The sequence below is a fragment of the Dermacentor variabilis genome, chromosome 7 (assembly GCF_050947875.1).
Source record: "Dermacentor variabilis isolate Ectoservices chromosome 7, ASM5094787v1, whole genome shotgun sequence".
NCBI classification, from domain to species: Eukaryota; Metazoa; Arthropoda; class Arachnida; order Ixodida; family Ixodidae; genus Dermacentor; species Dermacentor variabilis.
This window is the reverse complement of record NC_134574.1, coordinates 165,698,360-165,724,722: the sequence shown is the minus strand read 5'-3', so window position 1 is coordinate 165,724,722 and position 26,363 is coordinate 165,698,360. Positions and strand designations below refer to the sequence as shown.

Sequence of the window (26,363 nt, the reverse complement as noted above, 5' to 3'; positions counted from 1 at the left end):
CCAAAATCTACAGTACGGCAAAGCATGGCTTTCGAGATTGGAAAACATTAATCGTTGGGGAAAGCTGAACGATAAGAGGAAATGTAAACGACAAGAAGGACGCGGGCGAAGGCAAATTCGTATTCATTTTTATTGACAGACCAGGCTAGTAACTGTGCCTAGTGTTATATATTGAACGCTCCGGACCATAAAATGAAATCCTGCTACGGATCTTCTTTCTTCCTTATGATGCAAAAGAGAAAACACAGGTCTCTAGAATGTGTACGACTCGTCATGCCAGAGCGCTTCGACAGCGCTATTATGGTCGGTCACGAAAGCTGCGAAGCTGTATCGATGGTGTTCTAACAAAACGGCCGTGACGTCGCCAGCCACTTTCAGCGCCTGCAGTATACGGCAGAGCATATTGCGTTCGAGACAGATTTTCATTACTCTGAGGGAGCCCACGCTTGCATGCGTTATTTGGGTACCATATATTACAACAATACACTTTTTGAACAACTTTAAATCGATCTTCACTGTCATCAGTTGAGCTCGCTTATCGTGTTCGCAGTATAAGCTCTTTAATGACTATCTTACATGCATTTCCAGATTGATTGATTGATTGATTGATTGATCGATTGATTGATTGATCAGTCATAACTGGCTTACTGGCTGATTACGTATACGGTATGTTGAAATACAACCCTGTTGTGCTCGTATGCAGTCCGTTCTGTCTCGTACCAAAAGCCGGTTGGCGTACATCGTGCTGAACTAAACAAAAGATCAGCTGCTGGACTCGGCGACCCTTGCCTGCGTGGCGAGTAGGCAGCGGCGCACCAGCTTGTGCAGCGGTCTCCTCCGTACCTGGCTGTGGCTGTGGCTGCGGCCGTGACGCCGTGCGTGACCTTGTTGCGCAGTATGCGGCTGATGCTGCTCACCGACGGCACGTTTCCCTTGTCGCACACGCCTTCGGACAGGAGCCGGTCTCGGATCTCCCACGCGAAGATGCCGGGGTCACGCCGCTTGAGCTCGCGGATGCACGCCACCACCTGCACGAGAAGCGACGCGGCATTGCAGCCCTTGAGCGCCTTGTTGTTGCCGCCTTGGCGATGTCCTAGTGTAAGGACACAACTGTCATGTACGCGTATCGCGCGTACGCTGTACTCTGTATCATAGGTATATGCATTATCTTAGCTTTTCTTTCTGCTGCGCAGAGTCGGGCGAGAGACAAGGATTGCCCGGCGGCCGCTTTTCTCACATTCAAGGAACACTTAAGACGCTCAGAATTAGATGTGTCACCAGAATGCGCCACCGCAAAAGGGGTGCTCATGTCACCATCATCAGCGTTGTAGTCATCTTATAATCACTACCGGCGGCGTTCCTTCACTCCAGCGGCAACTTCGCCTCGAGAAATAATATCACGAGAAGCACGCGTACAAAATGTTTTGTTGAAGCAGCTTTATCGCAATAAATAAATAAAATGAAATTATTAAGCATGCTCCGCTGTCGATGCATTTGAAAAGCTTACTCGCTTGCATAGCCGCTAAAGATCGTTCGTCAAAGGTGGCTTCGCCGCAGTAGTGCTCATCGTGTGGAGGAGCCCGTTTTAAAGGCGAAAAACACCGTAGTGCTGCTGCGTGGTTTTCTTTGGTTTTCCTAAATTTCCTTAACGCACTCCATTCTTGGGCCACCTGAAGGTATACGCGCATTCTTGGCCAACACCTTAAAATGGTTATGGCCACTACACAAGGTGAATAGTGGAAGCCCGAAGTTAGTTTACGTTGCGCCACGTGTGTCTCTGCATTCTTTCCTCGACAAACATCGCCTCCGTCCTCGTGACACCACTGTGCGACGTCTCGCAGCGCTCATCCGCATGAACCGCTGTTTGAATTTCGACTTAGTAATGTCATTGTCAACGGTGAAATGCATAAAAATAAACACTGCATGGCATTAAAATTGCGATCTGCACACTGCATTAACGTAAACGTCGCGTGAGATTACACATTGCATAGAATGAAAATAAAAACAACTTTACCCATCGCATTTAGTTGTATACGACCTTTGATTAATCACTTCTCTAAAACTTCGCTTCAGATAGATTGCAACATGTGCGTTGGATCTGCGTGAATTTCAGTTTTTTTTTTTTTTTTGTCTTGCTCCTTCTCGTTAACTTTCCCGCGATGCGAGCGAGGCACACGTGCAGCCACCTCGCAAAGCTCGTTTTCTCCGGCTCCGTTTGCTCGCCCCCTGGTTAGGCGAGAACAAACTGCCCTGCTGTTCCTCGCGCCGATGGTAGCGGCGGAGAAACGAGCGTAAGTCGGGTGACCCGCAGTGCATATACGTATGCGAGTACACGCATAAATAGCGATGTGAATCTATCCGTCCATCTTTTCTTCTTTAGCTGGGGTGGGGAGCTGCTATATCCCGCACCACCTGCGTCCATGCGGCTCTTCCAGGGAACGAAAAAAAATGCTCCACGAAAGCGGTAGACCGTTGATGCGGCACCGTTTGTTTGCACGGCCCTGGCGGCGGCTTTCCGCGAACGCGGTTCCTTTTTGTTTTAAGTGTTTTGTCCCCTCATCTCGGTTCTTCGTCTTCTTCGGCCATCTTTGAGGATCACTTTTTCTTGCTTTCCTCCTCTCCGATGCCCTTCGTCCTACGCATCTCTCTCTCCCTCTCCCATCCGAAAGACCGTTTCCTTTCCTCCTTGCCTGGCTATGGGCGAGCCTTCGAAGGCGCCGTTCCGGATCGGGTTGCAAGGAGATGCACCGCTGACTGACTGAGAAGTTGGGGAGGGCGTTCGCGGAAAGTGGCGGGAAGAGATCGCGCCGCCCTGCTCGTTGACACTCGTCGTCGTCGGCGGCGGCGGTGAGGCAGGCCACAGGAGAGAGCTCTTAGTACGTTAAAGCTTTTCGCTATATAAGCACCAGTGGCGGCAGGCAGAAGAAGCTCATTATTGTACGCGGAACTGGCGGGAAACAGGAGAGCCTTGTCTTTCCTTTTCTCGCGCCGGCCGCTTTGCGGCGCTGCGTGCGCGCGCATTCTCGTCGTCTGCTCGGCCGAGCGTGTAACAGACGGCTGTGCGCGCGCGCGCGCTATGTACGCGCATTCGAGAAAAGAAAGCGGCAGAATAGATAAATGAAATAAACAGACAGCTATGTATAAGGGGGAACCGTTAACGACATGCGATTCCAAAAAAGAAACGTTAAAAGGGCGCAGTTAAAACGCCTTTACGGTTCGGGACGCTCAAAATCGATCGCGACGCAAGGTTAGTCCGAGGAATCTGAAAGCACGGATGCTGTGTCGCGCTCTTCTGAGGTTTTGCGAGTGAGACTTGAGCACTTATCGATGCCGCTATACATGGGCCTACGCTGGCACTGCAGGCATTTCTAAAGAGAGTTAATCTTCGCGTCGCGGCATGTGGAGGCGCGAGAGTCTTTTAGTTATCACAGCAGTGGTGGACACAGCTGCCTCGGAGAGGTCTACGGAGGCGTCCTAGAGCGGGTAGCTTTACACCATTGCTCCGTAAGTATAAAACTGAGGCCTGAGTGGCGCTGCTGCAGCGCTCGAAAGACTCGGGGTGCATGCTATTCAAGGGACTGCCTAATTCCTCCATATCGTCGAATGCCGCCATGTTGGCGTTTCCAGCCAATTATAGAGGCCGCAGCAGGCCTGTGAGCCAATCAGAGCTCAGAAGATGGCTGATAGCTATAAGGAACTCTGAAATGGCAGAATGCTAGCGTCCCCGGTCAACCAATATGGTGGTGACCTTGAGAAGCGAAAGTCGGTCACTGCAAGCGATACCTGTCGTTCTTGCGCTATTCATCGCGTCTGCAGTCAGTAAACCATGCTGCGAAATTCCGCATATCATCTCCCCGAATTCGAAATGTTTTACAGCTCATTTCTTCATTTCTCTGATATCCCAGCTAAATTTTAAGGGGCTGCTAAAACGGGATACCGTAAGTTAAACTAGATATATAAATTACGAATTCAACTCTTGCTGAGGCATCGGGCTTTAGGGAAAATAGAGAAAAACTTAAATGAATCTGCGGTAGAGAGAAGTAAAATGTGATTTAATTGCTGGTGCGTAATGATATAGAACACATTACTTTTTAGGACAATAAGTTTGTTCAAGATTCCATGGTTTGTTAACAGTAACTACTGGTCTTAAGAGGAAGCTTTAGCTCGGGCACAACTCCGACGCGGCCTATTCAAATACATGTAAAACGCAAAAACGTTTTTCTGAGATAACCACTGGATCAATTTTAATGAAATTTGTTGCATTTGAGAGAGAAAGTTAATTTCTAGTGACTGTTGGAAGCGGAATTTCGATTTAGGTCCTGAATTTTGTTACAAGGATTTTCAAAAATTCCGAAGTTTGAAAAAAAATAGAAGCACGAAGTTTACAAATTCATAGCTCTGCATCAAGAACAGATATCGCTGTTCTGTAAACGGCATCCATTAGATAATTGAAAACGAACAAATTCAACATGTCATTTCACATCTTACATGAATTTGTCACGTTGTTTACAAGGGTTCTGCAAAAGCTGTATTTCCATACTAGTGAATTTTTTTAGATTCATGTGTAACATATCAATTTTGTCCGCTTTAAATGTACTATTAGATGCATTTCACGTAATTGTCATATCATTTTTGTTGCGGAGTTACAGTGTTCTAAACTTGATAGTTTCCTTTTCTGAAAATTTGCGATTTTTGGTAATTTTTCATAAAACATTGACAACTTAAATCAAAAATTCGAAACAAACAGTCACTAGATCTCAAGTTTTTCTTTTAAATGCAACAAACCTCGTCAAATTTGGTGCTGTGGTTGCCGATAAAAACGAATTCTGCTTTTACATGTATTTAGATAGGAGCACCCGAGCTAAAGCTTCCTCTTCCTCTTCCTCTTCGCACACAGGCCCGGAAGCCCCCGAGTCAGTGACTGACATGCAGCGCCACTGCCATGAACCCGTTCGCATGACGTATAAAGGAAAGTAACAAGGCCGAATGAATGTTTACAAGAAGCAATGCTCAATATCGGTCTCCGCTTGAACACCACTTTGCAGAGCTCAGCAACTGTTGTCGTCGTGTGCTTTTACAACAGGCCTCCGCAAGCAAGTGGCGATTTGAGTTATCGGTGGCAGAGTAAAATTTGGCGCGTCAGCTGCATGAGTCGGGAACAACCGTTGGCGGATGTCTGCAAAGGCGGCCCTGCATTTATTCCGATTTATCATTCGACCACTCTCCCCAGGCTCGCAACAATGTGGCACGTTGTAGCATGCCCGCTTGTCTCCTTCGGCGAACATGCGCTATATACATGCATATGGAAACAAGCTGTTCACTCGTTTAATAAAAACTGGCTGTCATTGCTTTGGTGTTCTAGTTAATTAAACGTAGTTGTTATCATTTACAAGCTTCCCAATTGTTCGGACGTTTAATTGTGGAATGTATTACACGAATGTCAAGCTATATAAACCTGACTTTTTTTTTTCTTTTACCAGACAGATTCACTCGAACTTCATAGTTCACGTTGCTTTATAGAAAGGGAAAAATATCCGAACATTCGATTCGATATTTGATGATCATTTTTCTCGAACATTCGTGTTCGATTAGGAAATTTCACTATTCGTGTACCTTAATGCAAACAGCGCGCGCTAGAATAGATACCGGCTCGCGCCGTCGTATACCTTCGGCGTGGTGACGCGTGGCTTGCTTCCGCCGATGGCGCCGGGCAGGATGGAGCCTGTCTCGTGGAACCTCGCCAGGATCTTGGAGACGCAGCCGTGCGAGACGCGCAGCTGCCGCGATATGTCGCACGGCCGCACGCCGAGCTGCGCCAGCTCGACGATGCGCAGCCGCACCGCGTTGGGCAGCGGACGGCCGTTGACGAACACGCCGCCCAGCTGGTTCACCTGCGCACAGACGGGCGTTCGCGGACTGCAGGCTCTTGGAAACCGAGCGCGCATCACGCAATGTTGTAGCGGAACACCATCGTCTGACCCAATCGCTACATGGTAGCGATTGCGAGTGTTCGCCAAAATTCGCAGGCGGTATACAGTTGTCTTCAGACATAGAAAAAAAAAAAAACTGCATGCAGCCATATGGTAGAAGCATGACACATCATTAATGGCGGTATATAGGCTGTAGCACGTGCGTAAGTCAGCCCTCGATACACGCGATGTGCCCTCGCGTGTACGTGACTGACGAGTTGTATCTTCCTTCCCTCGAGCATGCGCACAAAGTTTTGTGTCTTCCTTGATTCTTTTCCGCCATCGCGCGACCTTTCACTTGATTGTCGGCGTTTGTACTGTCCCTTTCGTTCCTTCTCGTATCCGTGTTTTGCACGCGTACCTTTCAGTACCTAGTCTTCCTTATAAGCGGTGTTTCGTTAAAAACCTACGAGCTATAACATAGTACCGGTAACGCGGGATGTACGCTCCAACACCATGGGAGCTTGCTATGCGTATCTTGAAAGAAAGCCGCACTCGATAAATGCGGCGTGACAGAGACGACATTCTGCTAACGCAGCGACCAGGTTTGCCGGCTATAAACACGTGATACACATAGTCCCAAGGGACTGCCGCCAAGAGGCGTGGTGGCGTTTGCGTCGCCCCTTGCCTTGCAGATTGGTTCGAAGAAACGCAAATGTTTACCATGTAGGCTGCACCGAGATGTGCCGTGTAGATTTACGAATTTCTCAGAATTCGTTCGATAACCGGAATTCGCTGTTATACGGCGCTTTCAATAATTCGGTTCAAAAATGCACGCACTGTGGTCGGAACAACGAAAACTTCGAATGAAACAATGTTTCGAATAAAGCGATTTTATTATCTCGAAGGTTCACCTTACTAGCGATTACTGTGTTTCGTTGTTTTTTAGCGTTAAATAACATGAGCCTCAGGCGTCACTCCAAGCCTGCAGGTGTAGTGCACTGGAGGAGGTGAATTTCAAGTTCACCGTCGTCAAATTAAAAAGAAAACTTGTAGAAGGATTCGAACTTCCGACTATGGCAGTGAAACATTCCACATAGCTCAGTGAGATAATCCCGTAGGTGGTGAGGCTACCTTATCGCCGACAAGTACAGCCTGTTTGGGATCGGACCGCTGGTACGATCTGTTGGGAACTCGGCGCTGACGCCCGTGGTTGTACCTGGGTCGCAAGCCCCAAGGGTAGCGTTGGCCTGGCGGCCTGGGGTACAACTGGAAGCATCCGAAGGTCCCGGCAAAGCATGAGTCGACTGGTAACAACGAAACAACTTGTTTATTTTAACATCGCAAAGAGTTGGTGGTCAGGTTTGACCGAAGTAGAGAGACGGGAGAGCACTTCACTCAACAGAAGAAATCGGAGCCCTCCTTTTGGCGTCCGGGGGCAGCTGTTTTTATACTCTCGCAGTTGAGGGCAAGAAGGAACCCCTCAAAAGACGAGCACGTGAATGTACAATGGGCTAATGGTGACGCACACTGTCGTAGCGATGCCGTAGCACCATGTCGAGCACGATCTCGTAGCACCCTGTCGTGGCGCTGCCGGTCGGACACAATGACTGTAATGAGAGGATGGTCCCTGCTTTGGCATCGCCTGTTTCGGGCACAATGACTGGAATGAGATCCCTGCTTTGGCATCGCCTGTTTCGGGCACAATGACTGGAATGAGGTCCCTGCTTTGGCATCGCCTGTTTCGGGCACAATGACTGGAATGCGAGGATGATCCCTAGGCGGTCGCATCGCCGCAGTCGCGCCTGGAAACACCTGGCGATGAGTGTTGCGGTGACGACGATCGGGCCAAAATGTCTGCCGCCCCGCCGCAGTCGCGCCGGCAAAACCACGTGTCGCAGGCGAAACGCAACAGACCGCCCCGCCGGGGGAAGGAGATCCCGATGGACAGGGGACTGCATCCGCTGTCCGGAGGGATGTCGCTCGATGATGCTCATAACCGAAGTCGGGCGTCCCTCGACGTTTCTTGAGCGCAGCGCACAGAGAAGGCCTCGTTCTCTTGTTCAGGTTCGCACGGGACACTGCAAAGTGACTTCGGGAGAGTTCACATTTTTGTTCTCGTTCCCGGCAAGCGTTAGAACTACGCTGAAACTCAACCGCTCAGTCAGCAAGCACGGCACAACCCTCACTAAGCCCTGCCAGGCTCTTTCCCCTTTTTATACCACTGCCTAGTTCCTTACAGTAGTCTAGCATCACTCAGAACGCGTCCACAAATTGAAAAATTGCACTAGAAAGCATATCATCACTTTGAAACACTAAACAAAAGCAATATGTTAAAAAAAAAATCCTGCCTCAGGAAGAAAAACATCAGTAACAAACAATTTTGAGGCTGATTCCTACGTTAGGGGCTTCGACTTAAGCCATCGGCGTTACCGTTGAGACTCCCCTTTTTGTAACGCACCTCAAAGGAATATTGTTGTAAAGCGAGGCTCCAGCGCAGGAGGCGGCCATTTTTGGGAGAGATGGTCTGCAGCCATTGGAGAGGGCAGTGATCCGTCTCAATGATAAACCTCGAGCCGGCTAGATAGCATGACAATTTCTGAACGGCCCACACGAGACACGCACACTCTTTCTCGGTGGCGCTATACGCCTGCTCACGACTGGTCAGCTTACGACTAGCATACAGGACGGGGTGTTCTACTTCTCCCTTTTCCCGTTGGCACAGTACAACGCCCATGCCTCGCTCACTAGCATCGCACTGAACAATGAACCCTTTTGTATAGTCTGGCGATCGTAGCACAGGCTGGCTTGTTAGGGCACTCTTTAGGGCGCTAAAAGCTCTTTCCTTGGCCTCGTCCCAGACGACTGTTTGAGGCTCTGTCTTTCTTAGAGCATCCGTCAGGGGAGCCGCGATATCAGAGTACCTAGGGATGTACCTCTGATAGTAGCCGGCGACACCCAAGAACGACCGAATATCGGTCTTGGTGCGCGGTTGCGGAAAGTCTCGCACAGCGGCCACTTTTATTTCAGAGGGGCGGCGACGACCCTGACCAATCACGTGACCGAGGTAGACAACCTCGGCCTGTGCTAACTGGCACTTAGGAGCCTTTACTGTCAAGCCCGCTTAGCGCAGGCGGGTTAGCACTGCCCGCAAGTGTGCCATATGCTCAGACCAGGATGCGGAGAATATCGCTACGTCGTCTAGATACGGTAAAGCGAATTCTTGCTGTCCCCGCAACACTTTATCCATGAGGCTTGAAAAACAGTATGGCGCGTTCTTCAAACCAAAACTCAACACCTTAGGACGGAATGTTCCCATTGGTGAAATGAACGCCGCATACCTACTAGCCTCTTCTGTAAGTGGAACCTGCCAATAACCCCTGACAAGATCTAGGGTGGAAATAAACTGAGCGCTACTAACTTTCTCAAGGCGCTCCTCGATGTTAGGGATCGGATAAATTTGATCCTTAGTGATGGAATTAAGCCTGCGGTAGTCGACGCAAGGACGAGGTTCCTTGCCCGGTACCTCAACTAAAATCAAAGGGGAGGTATAATCACTCTCACCTGCCTCAATAACACCGAGCTGTAGCATTTTCTTTACCTCAGCCTCCATAATATCGCTCTGGCGGGGTGACACCCGATACGCCTTGGATCGTACTGGCTCTGGGGAGGTAAGTTCTATGTCATGAGTAAGTACAGAAGTCCTACCAGGCCTCTCAGAGAACAGACCTTGAAACTCTTGTAATAGCCGGTGTAGTTCGGTTTTCTGCTCAGGCGACAGCGGTGCTTTACTGATAAGGTCACTAATGACTTGACCGGTGTCTTCCCTGTTCGTCACTGAGCCTAGTCCTGGAAGCTCGACCGGAAGCTCTTCAGGAACGTTTACCATCATGCACACCACTGCTTCCCTTTGTCTATAAGGTTTGAGCAGATTACAGTGGTAAACTTGCTGTGCTTTCCGCTTTCCTGGCAGACTTACCACGTAGTTAACGTCCGACAGTTTCTGAACAATTCGCGCTGGGCCCTCCCACTGCACGTCTAGTTTGTTGTTTAGCGATGTGCGCAATATCATGACCTCATCGCCAACCTCAAAACGACGGGCCCTGGCTGTCCGATCATAATAAACCTTGGCCCTCTGCTGGGCCTTTGTCATTGCTTCACCTGACAACTCCTGTGCCCTTCTTAAGCGTTCGAGGAGCTTAAGTACGTACTCCACCACGACTGGGTCGTCGCCCCTACCTTCCCATGATTCTCGAAGCATGCGAAGCGGAGATCGAAGCGAGCGACCGTACACCAGTTCAGCTGGCGAAAACCCCGTAGCCGCATGCGGCGCGGTTCTTAACGCAAACATCACCCCAGGCAAACACAGCTCCCAGTCAGTTCGATGTTCAAAACACAACGCTCTCAACACGCGCTTCATGACGGAGTGGAGCTTCTCAACGGAATTCGACTGTGGGTGGTACACTGAGCTGTGTAGCAGCTTTACCCCACACCTTTCGAGAAAAGTTGTCGTCAAAGCGCTAGTAAACACTGTGCCCTGATCTGATTGAATTTCTGCAGGAAAACCAACTCGCGCAAATATGGACAGTAGTGCATTAACTATCTCAACTGAGCTGAGTTCTTTAAGCGGCACTGCTTCAGGGAACTTTGTCGCTGGGCAGATCACAGTCAAAATGTGTCTGTACCCCGTGGCTGTTACCGGCAGAGGTCCCACAGTATCAATAACGAGCCGTCTAAAAGGCTCCGTAATGATAGGTACCAATTTCAACGGCGCCCTCGATTTGTCCCCTGGTTTGCCCACCCGCTGACAAGTGTCACATGTCCTCACGAAATGGTCTGCGTCCCGAAAACACCCTGGCCAATAGTACTCTTGCAAGAGACGGTCCTTAGTTTTCTTAACTCCTAGGTGTCCGGACCACGAACCCCCATGTGACAAGCGCAACAGATCCTGACGATAGCATTGAGGCACGACCAGCTGATCGAACTCCACTCCTCGGCGGTCTAGATACTTCCGGTACAGGACTCCACCTCTTTCCACAAAACGCGCAGTTTTCCTGGCGATACCTTCTTTGACATTGCAGCGCACGTTTTCCAGGCTGCCATCCTTTTTTTGCTCGGCTATCAAAGCCGTCCGGCTGACTTTTAGCAACCTATCAAGTCCGTCTGACGTAGGCGCGATGAGCAAATCAGTAGATAGCTCTTCTAACTTTCCCGCGTCGGGCGTTTCCTCTCCAGTATCTGGCGCCTTTAACGTTACAGACTCAAGTTTATTCAGTTCGGGCGTGCTCGGAATATCAGCTTGCTGCGCCTCTGACCCTTTTTCGTTGTTTGATAACGTCGGCCCCGCAACTACCGCCTTTGCAGCGAGCTCCCGAACCTTCGATCTGGTTAAGGCCTGAACACTAGCTTCACCAAACAAAAGCCCCTTCTCGCGCAGGAGGTGATCGGACCTGTTTGAAAATAGGTACGGGTACTGGGGTGGCAGCATAGATGACACTGCCGCCTCCGTCTCAAGCGCTCCGAAAGGTCCTTCAATAAGCACTTTTGCTACCGGCAGACACACGCTATGAGCTTCCACGGCTTGCTTGATCCATGCGCACTCGCCCGTGAACATATGGGGTTCTACGTAAGACGGGTGAACTACATCCATCGTAGCTGCGGAATCGCGAAGCACTCGGCACTCTTTCCCGTTTACGAGGAGGTCTCGCATGTAAGGCTCGAGAAGCTTCATGTTCTCGTCAGTGCTGCCTATTGAAAAAAACACAACTTTTGGTGTTGTTTCCGGACACTGCGCCGAAAAGTGACCCGGCTTCTGGCACGTATAACAAACGCCCGCTCGCCTCATCTCGAACCGCTTTCTGCGTTTGGCTGCCGCCGTCTCTTTACGTTTGGTCGGACTGCTTTCACTCGCATCCTCACTACGCGTGTCCCCCTTAAATCTCATGGGCGTGAACTTCGGCCTCTCAAACTTCGAGCCAAATTCACCCTTTTGACCGTCCTTAGCTCCGCGAGCTCGACGCGTCACAAACTCCTCGGCTAGCTCAGCGGCTCTAGCCACCGTACTCACGTCTGGCCTATCCAAGACCCAGTATCGCACGTTCTCCGGTAACCGACTATAAAACTGTTCTAGCCCGAAACACTGCAGAACTTTATCGTGGTCACCAAACGCTTTCTCTTCTTTGAGCCACTCCTGCATGTTCGACATAAGCCTATACGCAAACTCTGTATATGACTCACTTCTGCCTTTCTCATTTTCCCGAAACTTCCGACGGAACGCCTCCGCAGACAGCCGGTACTTTTTTAGCAGACTCGATTTTACTTTGTCGAAATCCTCTGCTTCCTCTCTATCCAAGCGAGCGACTACGTCGGCCGCCTCGCCGGGTAACAAAGTGAGCAAGCGCTGTGGCCACGTTTCCCGAGAGAACCCCTGCTTCTCGCACGTTCGCTCAAAGTTAACCAGGAACAAACCAATGTCCTCTCCAAGCTTAAACGGCCGCATCAGGTCAGTCATTTTGAACAATACGCGTTCTCCTGCACCGTGTGCCTGACTTCCATTACGAGCGCGTTCCATCTCTACCTCAAGACGCTTCATTTCCAAAGCGTGTTGACGACCGGTCACGCTCTTGTTGCTCTCGCTCTTTCTGTTCTTTACGTTCACGCTCTTCTTTTTCTTTTGCAGTCTCCCTCTCTTCAATAGTCTCAAGGCATTCCGACAGCTCGTCATCCTCAGCCTCTAACTCAAGAATAGCCTTTAGCAGTTCTGGTTTTCTGAGTTTGTCTGAGACATCCAGACCCAACTCTCTTGCAAGCTCCAACAATTTCGGTTTGCGCAACGACTTCAAATCCATGGCTGCTCTGAATGCTGCTTTCTCTACTGCTTACTATTGTCTTGCCGCAAACTAACCCGGCAGCAACGACAACCACAATTACCAGCTCTGTTTCTGACACTAACAAAAGCCTGGCAAAGCTCAGAAGAAGAAAGTCCCGCACTCACCAAACCTCGCAGGCAGGAATTCCGCGCAGTCGTTCCGCTGCAGGCAACCAGTCGTCACACAGGGCTCGTTGCACTGCTCCCGGATCGTCGTTGAGCTGCTCAGCATACAGTCAACTGCATCTCTTTGCTGCTGGCCTCCGTTGTCGCGATCTCACCGCTGGCAGACAGTTGTTTGAAGTCGGAGGTGATCTCACCGCTGCCAACCAGATGTTTGGGATCGGACCGCTGGTACGATCTGTTGGGAACTCGGCGCTGACGCCCGTGGTTGTACCTGGGTCGCAAGCCCCAAGGGTAGCGTTGGCCTGGCGGCCTGGGGTACAACTGGAAGCATCCGAAGGTCCCGGCAAAGCATGAGTCGACTGGTAACAACGAAACAACTTGTTTATTTTAACATCGCAAAGAGTTGGTGGTCAGGTTTGGCCGAAGTAGAGAGACGGGAGAGCACTTCACTCAACAGAAGAAATCGGAGCCCTCCTTTTGGCGTCCGGGGGCAGCTGTTTTTATACTCTCGCAGTTGAGGGCAAGAAGGAACCCCTCAAAAGACGAGCACGTGAATGTACAATGGGCTAATGGTGACGCACACTGTCGTAGCGATGCCGTAGCACCATGTCGAGCACGATCTCGTAGCACCCTGTCGTGGCGCTGCCGGTCGGACACAATGACTGTAATGAGAGGATGGTCCCTGCTTTGGCATCGCCTGTTTCGGGCACAATGACTGGAATGAGATCCCTGCTTTGGCATCGCCTGTTTCGGGCACAATGACTGGAATGAGGTCCCTGCTTTGGCATCGCCTGTTTCGGGCACAATGACTGGAATGCGAGGATGATCCCTAGGCGGTCGCATCGCCGCAGTCGCGCCTGGAAACACCTGGCGATGAGTGTTGCGGTGACGACGATCGGGCCAAAATGTCTGCCGCCCCGCCGCAGTCGCGCCGGCAAAACCACGTGTCGCAGGCGAAACGCAACAAGCCCAAGGGGCCCAACGTGCCTAAAAACTTATTTGATGTATCCGGGTAGATAACTATAGTGTAACTAATATAGAGTAGGGTAACTATAAGGTAATAGGGGTAACCATAGGGAATAGGGTAACGATAGGATAACTCAATATTGAACGATTTCTAAACGTTAAAACGGACGTTTGGGCGAGTTGGTAAGCCATATTTGAAACAGAACAGCGCGGTTTTGACGGGACAAGAAGGGAGAAACGACACGGACGAGCGCTGACTTGCAATTGAAGTTTATTGCTTGGAACGAAGAATATATAACAGCTCCAACCAACAGGAGAAACCAAAGAAACATACATACATTCACAGTCAATCATACATGCCGCACTGAACAAGGGAGATAGCTGTAATCATCATATCCCTCCCGCTAAAAATGCCAGTTCTTTGGACATCGCTGACTTCCCTCGAACACAAGTTTTAAGTAAACATAGTAACCAACTAACGCGTGAAATCATCGAAGCAGCGCACATCGCCTGGTCAAAAGACGCATGCATCAGTATGGCCCCTACTTATCGATTACGTCCAAAGAACTGACATATTTAGCGGGGGGGAGGGGGGGTATGATGATTACAGTTATCTCCCTTGTTCAGTGCGGCATGTGTGATTGACTGTGAATATATGTATGTGTTCTTTTTTTTTTGGTTTCTCCTGTTCGTTGGAGCTGTTATATATTCTTCGTTCCAAGCAATAAACTTCCGTCGTTTCTCCCTTCTTGTCCCGTCAAAACCACGCTGTTCTGTTTCAAAAGATTTCTAGACGGTTCTGGCCTCATAGTTCCGGAAAAGTTCCGGAACCAATTACAAACCAAGATTCTGTTGCAGATGCTGCCGTTTCCAAGAAATGTGTGTCAACTCGAGGCTTCGAATAACGGGTAGCATTAATTGTGACCACCCGAGGTTCTTTAACGTGCATCCAATGCACGGCGCACGAGCGCTCCCGCATACTGCCCTCATCGGAATGCGGCTGCCGCGGCTGGGATCGAACCCGCGACCTCGTCCTCGGCAGCACAACGTTGAGTCACTGAGTTATCGCGGCGGGTGTTCGGGTTTATAGTAAAATATCTTGTCGTGATGCTTCTATTTATCTGCGTTTCAAACACCAGACTGGACTATATCTGTCGCGTGCGATGGAAAGTATATATACGGGGAAGTTAACTAGAGCGAAGTCCGCGCGAAAGGAAATAGAAAAGGGGGCCTAGAGCAAGGTCAATGCACTCGTTCTGCAAGCAGTGTCTGTACGCTCGGCGAAAGCGTGTTTTGGCGCATTCTGATTGAATGTGGGTGTAACGGACTCCGCGCCGAGCTCAGAAGAGTTCGTACAGGTCAGCACCGCATAACTGTGTAACGTTGAAAAGTTAATAAAAAATGAAAAATATATAGCACAACCTAATGAAGCATATATATATACATATATATATATATATATATATATATATATATATATATATATATATATATATATATATTGTATAATATTTAAGGAGGACGAAATCGAAATATATATAAATATATATATATATATATATATATATATATATATATATATATATATATATATATATATATATATATATATATATATATATATATATATATATATTGTATAATATTTAAGGAGGACGAAATCGCGCACCCTCTTTGATACGCGACTTCGCGTTCGACGCAATAACGTGAACTCCAATATTTGTTGATTTTTCTTTCCTCGCCGAAACGAAAATAGTAAATTTCCGTGACATCACGCTACGCGATGGAGAGGGCTATTCCTTTTGCGCTTATAATTTCGGAGTAATAACGAAAGTAAAAAAAAATTATCCCGCAGAGATTATACACTTCAGCAAGCTCTTCCCACGCACAGTTTTCGCCACCGCTCGACTAAGACGGGTGGTAGAAGTGTTGTGGGGGGAAGGGGGGTTGCACATGACCTCTAGCAACTTCAAGCGCGTTGAGCACTCCTCGACCTCGGCCACGGAGCGTGACCTCGGCGAATCTTACGACAGGAAAGCGAGAGAGAGCGCGCGCACCACGTAACAGCCGTACTTCCTGTGTGCCTATGCGAACTCGCGTAAAGAGTATGCGCACGATGCACGCGGCCGCCGAAAGTACGATTTAGCACGCCGTAATAGGCGTACAGCCGACACAGAGATTACGTTTCTTTCTTTAGCGCTTCTGTCCCTTCTACGCGCACCGCTGCATTGGCAGTGTAGTATACGCGACGCCCGCGGCCATCTGCCGCGGGAGCTGCGCGCCCCGGAGCCATAAAAAAGTTGGTCCCCTCGGGCGCATGCCTTGCGCGCGTAGCGGTTCGAGATGACGAATCTCCTTCGCCTCGCCGCGTATACAAAGGAGGACCGTGTGCCGAAAGAAACCTCGTTACGAGGCAACTCGAGGAGATTACAGTCAGGGCCGAACGTATTTTTGTTACGTATACGAAAACGAAGAGAGTGATATAACTGAATGAATGTTTGATGTTTAATGGCGCAAGGGCCAGATATGGCGATTGCTATAACTCTTTTTTGCGCTATGCGAAAGCGAAGAGAGTGCTATAACTCTTTTCTTCGGCCGAGAGTAACCACTTAACCTGTCCCTTAAAATTTAATTCTGGGGCTTTGCGGGCTGAAATCACGATCCGATTATATGATGGAGGAACTCCGAATTAATTCGGCCATCTGGGATTACTTAACGTGCCGCCAATGCATGGTACACGGACGAATTCTTTTTTTTTTTTTCGCATTTCGCCTTCATCGAAATGCGGCCGCTGCGCCCAGGATTCGATCCCACGACCTCGGACTTAGCAACGCAGCGTATAACCATCAAGCCACCACGCGGTTACTTATATTGCACCTTAATGGGACCCCAAAAATAACTATCGAGTTATCTTTAACTGGGTTATTTTACGTGCATTGCCAAATATATTGCCCATCAATATTTCAAATTTGCTTTCTTTTCAGCTTTTATTGGCTCACAGAGCGGCCATAGGGCCTCCCTGATTGGCCCACAGCGTCAACAGGGCGGAATTGGACCCCTGGTAGATTAGACGGATCGAACGCCAAGTACAGGCCAACGTTATACCGTCAGCCATACAGTTTGTAAATATAATATCGCGCTACCCATGCCTACGCGGGTTGCTTCAGCTGCCCTTCGACCTCCGTGGCAGTGATGAAAAGAACACGGATCTTGGCTAAACAGCGTCCTTCTGGTTTCGAAGGACGTTGTTGATTTCTACATCAGCCATGCTTATTTTTCATTGCAGAATTATTGTACGGCATTTATAAGCGGGTTCTACTGAAATTGAGAACGACGGAACGAGCTATGGAAAGAAGAATGATAGGTGTAACGTTAAGGGATAAGAAAAGAGCTGATTGGGTGAGGGAACAAACGCGAGTTAATGATATCTTAGTTGAAATCAAGAAAAAGAAATGGGCATGGGCAGGACATGTAGTGAGGAGGGAAGATAACCGATGGTAATTAAGGGTTACGGAGTGGATTCCAAGGGAAGGGAAGCCTAGCAGAGGGCACATGACCGGGGCAGTTGGAGAAGTATGGGAGAGACCTTTGCCCTGCAGTGGGCGTAACTAGGCTTATGATGATGATGATGATGATGATGATGATTTATAAGCGTCATTTATTCTCTATTTTCTACGGTTAGGTGGTTCTTCAGGACATTGCAAGCAATCGCTATTATTTAGAATACTTAAAAAACTCGCGTGCGCAATGAAATTAAAACAAGACAGAAGGTTCGCAGGAAGATGAAGACTTGAAGCTATCAACAGTTGCCGAACAAGGGAAGGGGGCTTCGACCTGGAGAGCCCAATGTTTCTACAAAAAAACTTTTTCGTCAGAGGCCGCAGGAGCGAATTTCTCGATCGCCATAGGTTCCGCTTGCGCAAAGGAGCCAATTGCAGTTCAGAAGCGGAGTCAGTTGCGATCGAGAAAGTTGATCCGGCGCCCCAAACGAACACAAGCTCCCTTGTAGAAACGTTGTCTCATCAAGCCGAGGCCCCTTCCGTCGTCTGCCTTATAGATTGTTATAGTAATTCTATGGGGAGTTCACCCACAACAGTTCACGCCCCATAACAAACTTTATGGGTAAACCATAACGATAGCTATTCTAAATCTATGCTAAATCTATACTAACTCTAGCTATACAAACTGTGGTTGACCCGCTGCTGTTTGCATGGTGAGTTTTACCGTGCAACAGTTATATTTAGCGACACGCATGGTTGAAGCTATAGTAACTTTTTTAAGTGCTGGAGATATGCGTACCAAGGTAATTGTGTAGGTGTAAGAATTAATTGCTCTAAGGAAACACTGGCATAGCTTAACAACATAACTGAACCACAAGAACAGCAATAAAATGAGCCTGTCTCACCGGATCCATATACGAAATCATCGACAGATCCATGTACTACCGCGCTCGGTATGAGCTATATACAACGCGAACTTGCGTGGCAAAGCGCGTGGCGCGTAGTAGCTCACATTGAGCGCGATAGTACTTCCTATTATTCCCGCGGTGGCTGAATGACTGCAGCCCCGTACTTCCCTCTATAGATGTTATCGTGAAATTATCCGGCCGTGGGCCAAGGCTCGCGGTAAGCCTGAAAGAACGCAAGAGCCAAAGAAGGGTGGCGATGTCACCAGATGTTCCTGAGACAACATCCCGTGACGTCATGGATTATAACTGAGTCTATACTCGGGGCTAGCTGATGGTTTATAGACAAATAAGTATTGTCTTACTGTATATTCTGGAGGAACCAAAGATTCAACCTGTATGAATTGCGTTTTTTTTTTCTGCGCTAGAACGATCCGACTTTGGTGAAAGTGCACGTCTGTAATCCATCACACAAAAGCCACCAGCACGCGCGAGCGAAACTCGCGCGTAGAGGCAAATTTTGTGCGATATCGCGCGGCCATACACGACAGCTCGTGCAGGCGCAGGTGGTGGTTCGGTGAAGCAAACTTGCAGCACTTGCAACACTAAGCTGGGCTAGTCGAACTTCTGATAAACTGGCGCATTTCCAACGCTTCAAAACGAGCAAAAACGAAAGTACAAAAGACGACGAAAAATGCAGGCTGATTCTTGAGGCTTACAATATATATATATTAAAAAAAACAATCCGATAAGTCTATTAGCACTGCCTCTGTCTCATTGGCAATGAAAGAGTGCGACTGTCTGCGTCCAAACTTCTGTGCTACACAATTGCGACGAGTGGCTTGACGTATGCACCACAATTCTATTGTCCTTTCGTCTTGCACCGCGTGGGGGGTACTTTCCGGAAATAAAATCAGCTGAAGACCATGATATTCAGCTGATTTTATTCCCGGAAGCAGGACATGGATGAGGCTGCGGAACCATCACTGTTCTCTTTTCTTATTGTTTTCTTTTCTGTTCTGTTCTCTAATTTTTACTGTTTCTTTAGAAGTGCAGGAAATGCATCAGTTAAACTTACAGCAAGCGATGATCCATCTCATCACGGCGGGTCTCACATCCTCGTCTCCCCGTCGTCAGTAGTGAGCGCATGTCCACTAGTCGGGGATGACATGTATACCGTTAGGCACGCGCTTCACTGTTCGCACATATTGCAGTGCAGCTAGTACAAGTCAATGTGTGTTGACTTGGTGGGCAATGAGTGGTGGCAGTTATTCCGAAAAGCACGCGGGTGGCATAAAGGTGCGAAGTGGGTTGTGTGGGTTAGGGGAGGATATCCATCCTGAGCCTCGCACCCCAGTTTTATACGCCGATGTGCATTTCTAGTGATTCGATGCTCAATGCAGCCCTAAGGCACCTGACACACAGAAGGCTTCAGACAAGGTGCCAGCGCAAAGCTTAACTTGGCATCCCGCAAGGTGGAGAGAAGTAATGAATAAAGGGAAAATCAGACACCCACCCGTTCGTAGCAATGGCTACAAAGGAAACCCATACGGGTTCCTCGAAAGAAAAGCCTCATAGTTGAAGAAAAATTCCTCCTGGTCCGGGACTCGAACCCGGGACCACAGCCTTTCCGGGGGCAGCCGCTCTACCATCTGAGCTAACCAGGCGGCTAGCAGATGACAAGGCGAAGTCGAATTTGTCGACAATAATCAACCTTTGTAGCAATTGCTACGAACGGGTGAATGTCTGATTTTCCCTTTATTCATTAACTTGACATCGCAAGTAGAATTTAGCACGGTTACGCATCTCGGAGGCAGACGTGACACTCAAGAGGATTCAGACAAAAAGCATCATGAATCAGTGCAGACAAGAAGCGCAATCAGCGATCCAGGTAGAACTGTTGAAAACAGCTGGTCTGGATTGTGACCGCACCAATTAATATTTACATTTATGATTGTGTGTTCGTTTGTTTCATTCTTTAGTGCCGTGCTGTGGTCACGAGGTTCTTTATGTTCGAACTCCCCTCTTGGGCATGAGTCATTTGTTGTGAAAAAAAAGCAAGCAGCAACAGCATCAATAATAATAATAATAATAATAATAATAATAATAATAATAATAATAATAATAATAATAATAATAATAATAATAATAATAATAATAATAATAATATACCACAACGACTCACCTCTCCATACTGCTGCTGCGGCTGCTGTGGCTGCGGCTGGAGGGGCGGCGTCTGCTGGACCTGGTGGTGCGTGTGGGCAGGATGGACACCGGTCAGCCTCGCTTCGGACGCGGACCACGGCTCCGGAGCTGCTGCGGCGAAACGGTCCACAATTCTTCGGTGACCTGCCAGCGCACGCGTGCGCCACTCGCTGCAGGAGTATACGTGAACGGCGACGCGACGGTCTCTTCGACGTGTTCGTTATCTGTGGGAAAACTTTTGCTGTTGCTATAGGAAGCTTGTGTAACCCGGCACATAAGCGTTGAAGCTGCAATGCGAGACAAAAAATTGTGCGGAAACCACCGACGATGATTGTCAATGTAAGCGATAGGCGAGCGCTTTCAGAAGCTACGCGCTTTATTAAAATAATGATGGGCATGAAGGCGTATGGTCGTCGTAGTGGATCCATGGATCCGGTGTTCGAACGCCCTTTCCGTCGCCGTGAATCATGAAGAGGCAATGTGGCATTAATTAGTGCGGGGAAAGAGGAGGTATCGGATGCGGTTACAACGTCGTCGGGCGAGTTATTAATTCCACTGGCTTACTGTGCGCGGGCAAAAGGACGAATTCTCTTCTTCAGCGGACAGAAGACCACCTGCACATCTGGTAACAAGCCCTTTCCTCCTTTCGGTACGGTCATTGCCATGGTGCATCAGACAACTGAAAGCAGTCGTTTGTCATTTGCAAGTTCCCCATTCTTCCGAACGTGTAATTGGTAGTTGGTAACATGCTTATGTCAATGCATATGTATATATAAGCTTGCTTTCTATTTTTATCAAACGGACTACGCGCAAGCTTCACATTCACGTTGCTTTATAGAGATTAGAAAAGCTTCGATATTCGCCTCAATAATCATGCAGTGGTCGCTTTTTCTCGAACAATGTTATTCGGTTCGATTTGGAGATTTAAACTCATTCTAACATCCCCAACTATAACCAGATATCGAGCCTTCCGACTCCTCTGTTTCTCCTCGCACATTTAACACGCGAGTGTGACGTAAGTACATAGTCGACGTGCCGAGCCGGGCGTCTATTCGCTGTTGCAAAAGCCGGCGCTATAACAGAGTCAACACTGTGCAACCGTCAGCGAAGTCAAGCCGTGGACGTTGTACCGCGTGCTTCGGTGAGGACTGACACATATTTCTAAAGACAGCGTAGAAGTGCGTTTTAGGAAATGTGTAACTGCTTCTACCGCAGATCGGGGAATGCGCTATGGCAATAGATAAACTGATTAGTTGACTAAATTTCACTAGCAAACTTTGTAAATGTAGCGTTGTTTTGTACGTCCCTGCAGCTTCTGTCTTTATAGAGAGAGTGGAATCGGAACGCAGCGAGCTTCTTCGTGAGGTGTTCGAGCACATCTGTCGGCGTCATATCTTCAAGCGATATAGTTTCGTTTGTAGCGTCCAAACTATTCTATTCAACATTCTGTAGTAGTGTGACGTTCAGTCACCGGCCCTACTGTGTGTGAGCTGTACTGTGTTCTACTTCATTCTCTAGATTTGTCCTGTTGCTCTTCCTTTCCTATTTCCTCCTCTCCTTCCTATCTTCCATATCTGTGTTGCTGTCACCTCCCTTCTGAAGAGTAGGCAGGCGTTGTGCCCCTTCCGGTGGCAGTTGCCCGCCTGCTCCTCGCTTTCAGTTTCCTGTTAATTGTGTATGTGTGTTCAAAACAAATAATAGTAATAATAATGCCGCAACGGTCGGGTAACCATGCATAGAAAAGAAATCGCACGGGCTTCTTTTTTTCAAGTGTGGGTGAAGTCCCGCGATTTTCCACGCCAATTGGTCGTGAGTTCCGCGTCGAAGGAATGATTGCACACTCTATAATGCCGTCGTATAGGCGCTATTTTCCGGGACACTCTGTGTCGACCACCTGACGTGCATTGGGGAGAGAGCCGCAAGTTCTGCAGCTGTAGAGGTTGTAATACGCGAGATATGAGACCGTTGAGTCATTCCTCTTGTCAGTGTAACAAAGCCATAACAGAAGCCGATACGACGTCCACTTACACTTTTTGGGTCACTTTCTTTAAACCGTGTGATACCCTATGCATGTAATATCATAAGAAGCCAACAAACACTGACACCAAGGACAACATATGGGAATTTACTTGTGGTTAATAAATGAAATAAAGAAATGGTAAATTAATGGAAATTAAAGTGAATGAAAAAACTACCTGCCGCAGGTGGGAACCGAACCCACAACCTTCGCATTTCGCGTGCGATGCTGTACCAATTGAGCTACCGCGGCACCGTTTTCCCATCCACTTTCTTGATTATTTATGTGTCCTATTAGAACCCTGGGAGTGTTAGCCAGCGCCACCACTCCCAGACCTTGGCGGCGGACGTGGAACGTCCTCTTTGCCGCAGGCGTCACGAGAACGTGTTCTTTTTGGGTGAAGGCAACTGGTCAATAAACCCACATATGCTACCTGAAGGCATCAATGTTGTCGGATTCGAGACCCTCGTTATGTAATAAACGAGAAGAAAGCGGGTTAACCGAGGGGCCCGATTTTTATTAGTCATATTGTTACAAGCACGGGGAAAAGGGGTTTATTTAGGCGTGCGAGGGCAGGAACGGCAGGCTACGAAGAACAGGAATGGCCGCTGCACAGTCTTCGTTCTCCTCTTCCCCTCTCTTCTTGATCCCCGCGTCCCTTTGACGCGCTTGGACGTAACATACCTCCCCTCGCAGACAAAGCCCCCTGGGCGAGTCAACTAGCTTGTCGTGGCGTACATGATTTCAACCGTGCGACATGCGCGACTTGTGTCCTAGCAGAACGTCTACCAGTGTTCGTGAGGCGCGCGAGAGTATAGTTCACTTCGCTGACTTTGTCGATGACAACATACGGTCCATCGTAGTTTGCCAGCAGCTTTTGACACAAACCGCGCTTCCTTGTGGGAGTCCAAAGCCAAACGAGATCACCAGGGTGATAGGTAACAGGCCGATGTCGTGCGTCGTAGCGGGCTTTGGAGTTTTCTTGTGATGCCAAAGTCCGCAGACGCGCAAGTCGCCGAGCCTCTTCAGCGAGGCATAGCGTATCGGCGACCGTAGGATTTTCGTGGTGGTAAAAGGGGAGGACAGTGTCGAGCGTATACTGGGGCGGCCGAGCATATAGAAGGAAGAAGGGGCTGTAGCCGGTTGTCTCGTGCTTGGCGGTGTTGTAGGCGTAAGTAATAAACGGTAAAACTTCATCCCAATTCTTGTGATCGGACGCAACATACATGGAAAGCATATTGGTGATTGTTCGATTAGTGCGCTCAGTGAGGCCATTCGTTTGCGGATGATACGGCGTCGAGTGCCGGAGGTGCGAGTTACATAAACGCACAAGCTCTTCCACGATATCCGCCGTGAATTGACGTCCCCGGTCGCTTATGATAACACCAGGCGGTCCATGTCGTAGAACAATAGCGTGAAGTAAGAAAAGCGACACTTCGGTGGCAGTTGCTGATGGTATAGCCGCCGTCTCGCAATAGCGTGTGAAATAGTCGGCGCAGACAATTATCCAGCGGTTCCCCTTAGATGACTTTGGAAAAGGGCCTAACAGATCAATTCCAACTTGCCGAAAGGGTGAGCTGGAAGGCGGCACAGGTTGAAGGAGACCAGATGGGGCAGTGGTTGGGCGTTTCCGACGTTGGCACTGTATGCAGCTGGCGACATAAAACTCAACCGAATGTCGCATCCGGGGCCAGTAAAAGCGTTCTTGAATGCGATAAAGTGTGCGCACAGTGCCTAAGTGACCGGAGGTAGGGTCATCGTGCATAGCCTGAAGGATTGCTGGCCGGAGACGCTCCGGCACCACTAGAAGGAAGCGTGCACCCGTGCTTGAGTAGTTCTTTTTGTACAGGAGCCCGTCACGTACACAGTAGCTGCTTGTTGCACTTGAATGGGCAGAAGTAAAGAGTGGCTCCAATTTAGTGTCTGTCCGTTGTTCTGCTTTGAATCCATCGATATCTGGAAAAGCGGGTGTCACAGAAGCGACGAGATGATCAAAATCGTCTGCGTCGCAGTCCGTCGTGGCAAGCGGCATACGGGAAAGGCAGTCTGCGTCAGCGTGTTTTCGGCCACTCTTGTAGGAAACAGTGAAGTTATATTCCTGCAACCTCAAAGCCCAGCGCGCAAGGCGACCACAAGGGTCGCGAAGGTTCACGAGCCAGCACAGGGAATGGTGGTCTGTGACGACTTGGAATGGGCGTCCGTACAAGTACGAGCGAAATCGCTGAACCGCAAAGATTACAGCGAGGCATTCTTGTTCTGTCACCGTGTAGTTGCGTTCAGGTTTGCTTAATGAGCGACTTGCATAAGCAATCACGTGCTGACGGTCGTCATAGCGTTGGACCAAGACGGCACCCAGACCAACGCCACTAGCATCTGTGTGGATTTCTGTTGGCGCAGTAGGATTAAAGTGGCGAAGGATAGGTCGGGAGGTTAACAGGAACTTCAGCTGACGAAATGCAGAATCGCACTCGGGTGTCCACTCAAACCGTGCGTCTTTATGTAGCAGATTTGTCAGAGGATAAGCGACGTCAGCAAAACCAGGAATAAATCGGCGAAAGTAAGAGCAAAGACCCAGAAAACTACGAAGTTGCTTCACTGACTGCGGTGCACTGAATGCCTCGACAGCTGCCGTCTTGAGGGGATCAGGCCGGATACCGTCTTTGTCAACAAGATGTCCCAGCACAAGTGTTTGACGGTCACCAAAGTTACATTTCTTGGAGTTCAGAACCAGGCCAGCGTTTTTGATGCAGTCGAGGACAATATCCAGGCGCGTATTGTGCTCATTGAATGTGCGCCCAAATATAACAACGTCGTCAAGATAGCACATACAGATGTTCCACTTTAACCCACGTAGAATGGTGTCCATGAACCTTTCAAAGGTTGCTGGAGCGTTGCACAACCCAAATGGCATCACATTGAATTCGAATAATCCATCCGGGGTTATGAAGGCTGTTTTCTCCTTGTCTGCCGGGTGTATCGGGATTTGCCAATATCCTGAGCGCAGGTCCACTGAAGAAAAATAAGAGGCCGAATGCAGGCAATCAATTGCATCATCAATCCGGGGCAGGGGGTAGACATCCTTCTTAGTCACGGCGTTTAATCTTCGATAATCGACGCAAAATCTCCAGTTACCGTCTTTCTTTCTGACAAGTATGACCGGAGCTGCCCAAGGACTCGAGGACTCTTGTATTATTCCATTTTTCATCATGTCATTCACTTGTTCCCCGATTATCTTCCGCTCGTTAGGCGACACGCGATAAGGCTTTTGCCTGATCGGGCGCGCAGATCCCGTATCGATAGTATGGCGTGTTCGTGACTCGGGGATCGAGAACGCTTTGTCCGGCTGCGCAAAGTCAAACACTGACAGATGCTTAGAAAGCGTATCCACCAAGGTATGGCGCTCCCTTGTGCTGAGTGACTTGTTTACCATAGACAGAAGCTTTTTGTCTGAGACGTGGCGAAGGTCAGCAGGTTCACACGGCCGACCTGTTAGTACGGCTACGGACGAAGACGTGTATTCTGTAAAGTAGGCGAGTTTCAAGCCGTCTGGAAGCAGGATGGGTTCTGCCGAGCAGTTGGCCGTCCACAAGCCAGCACGCCCGTTGCCGATGGATACCACACAATGAGGGACAAAAACGTTCTTCTTCATACAATTGAGATGCATTGGCTCTACGGAGGCATCAAAACTGTCTGGAACTTCACCGCGACACACAACCGGCACGCACACAGAGGTGGACGCAGGCACAACAGTATCTGCAGACACACAAAGTTCACCTTGACGGCAAGTCTCCTCTAAGAGCCCGGACGAAACATGGCCATCGACGCAAACTTCCCCCGTGCGACAATCGACGGTCGCACCACACTGTC

At 49.0% G+C, this 26,363-nt stretch overlaps 1 protein-coding gene across 2 annotated transcripts in view; it reads right to left on the bottom strand.

The window, feature by feature from the left end:
* Positions 1–26,363, bottom strand: part of LOC142588453 (paired box protein Pax-1-like) — a 44,124-nt gene that overhangs the window by 4,068 nt on the left and 13,693 nt on the right. Inside the window, exons 2-4 of one of the 2 annotated variants that reach the window (XM_075700212.1) lie at positions 20,460–20,587; positions 5,667–5,891; positions 790–1,028 (exon numbers count right to left, since the gene is read on the bottom strand). In XM_075700212.1, coding sequence (XP_075556327.1) covers positions 790–1,028; positions 5,667–5,891; positions 20,460–20,587 — 592 coding nt within the window. The remainder of the gene's footprint in view (positions 1–789; positions 1,029–5,666; positions 5,892–20,459; positions 20,588–26,363) is intronic. The other variant, XM_075700213.1, reaches the window with a different exon arrangement.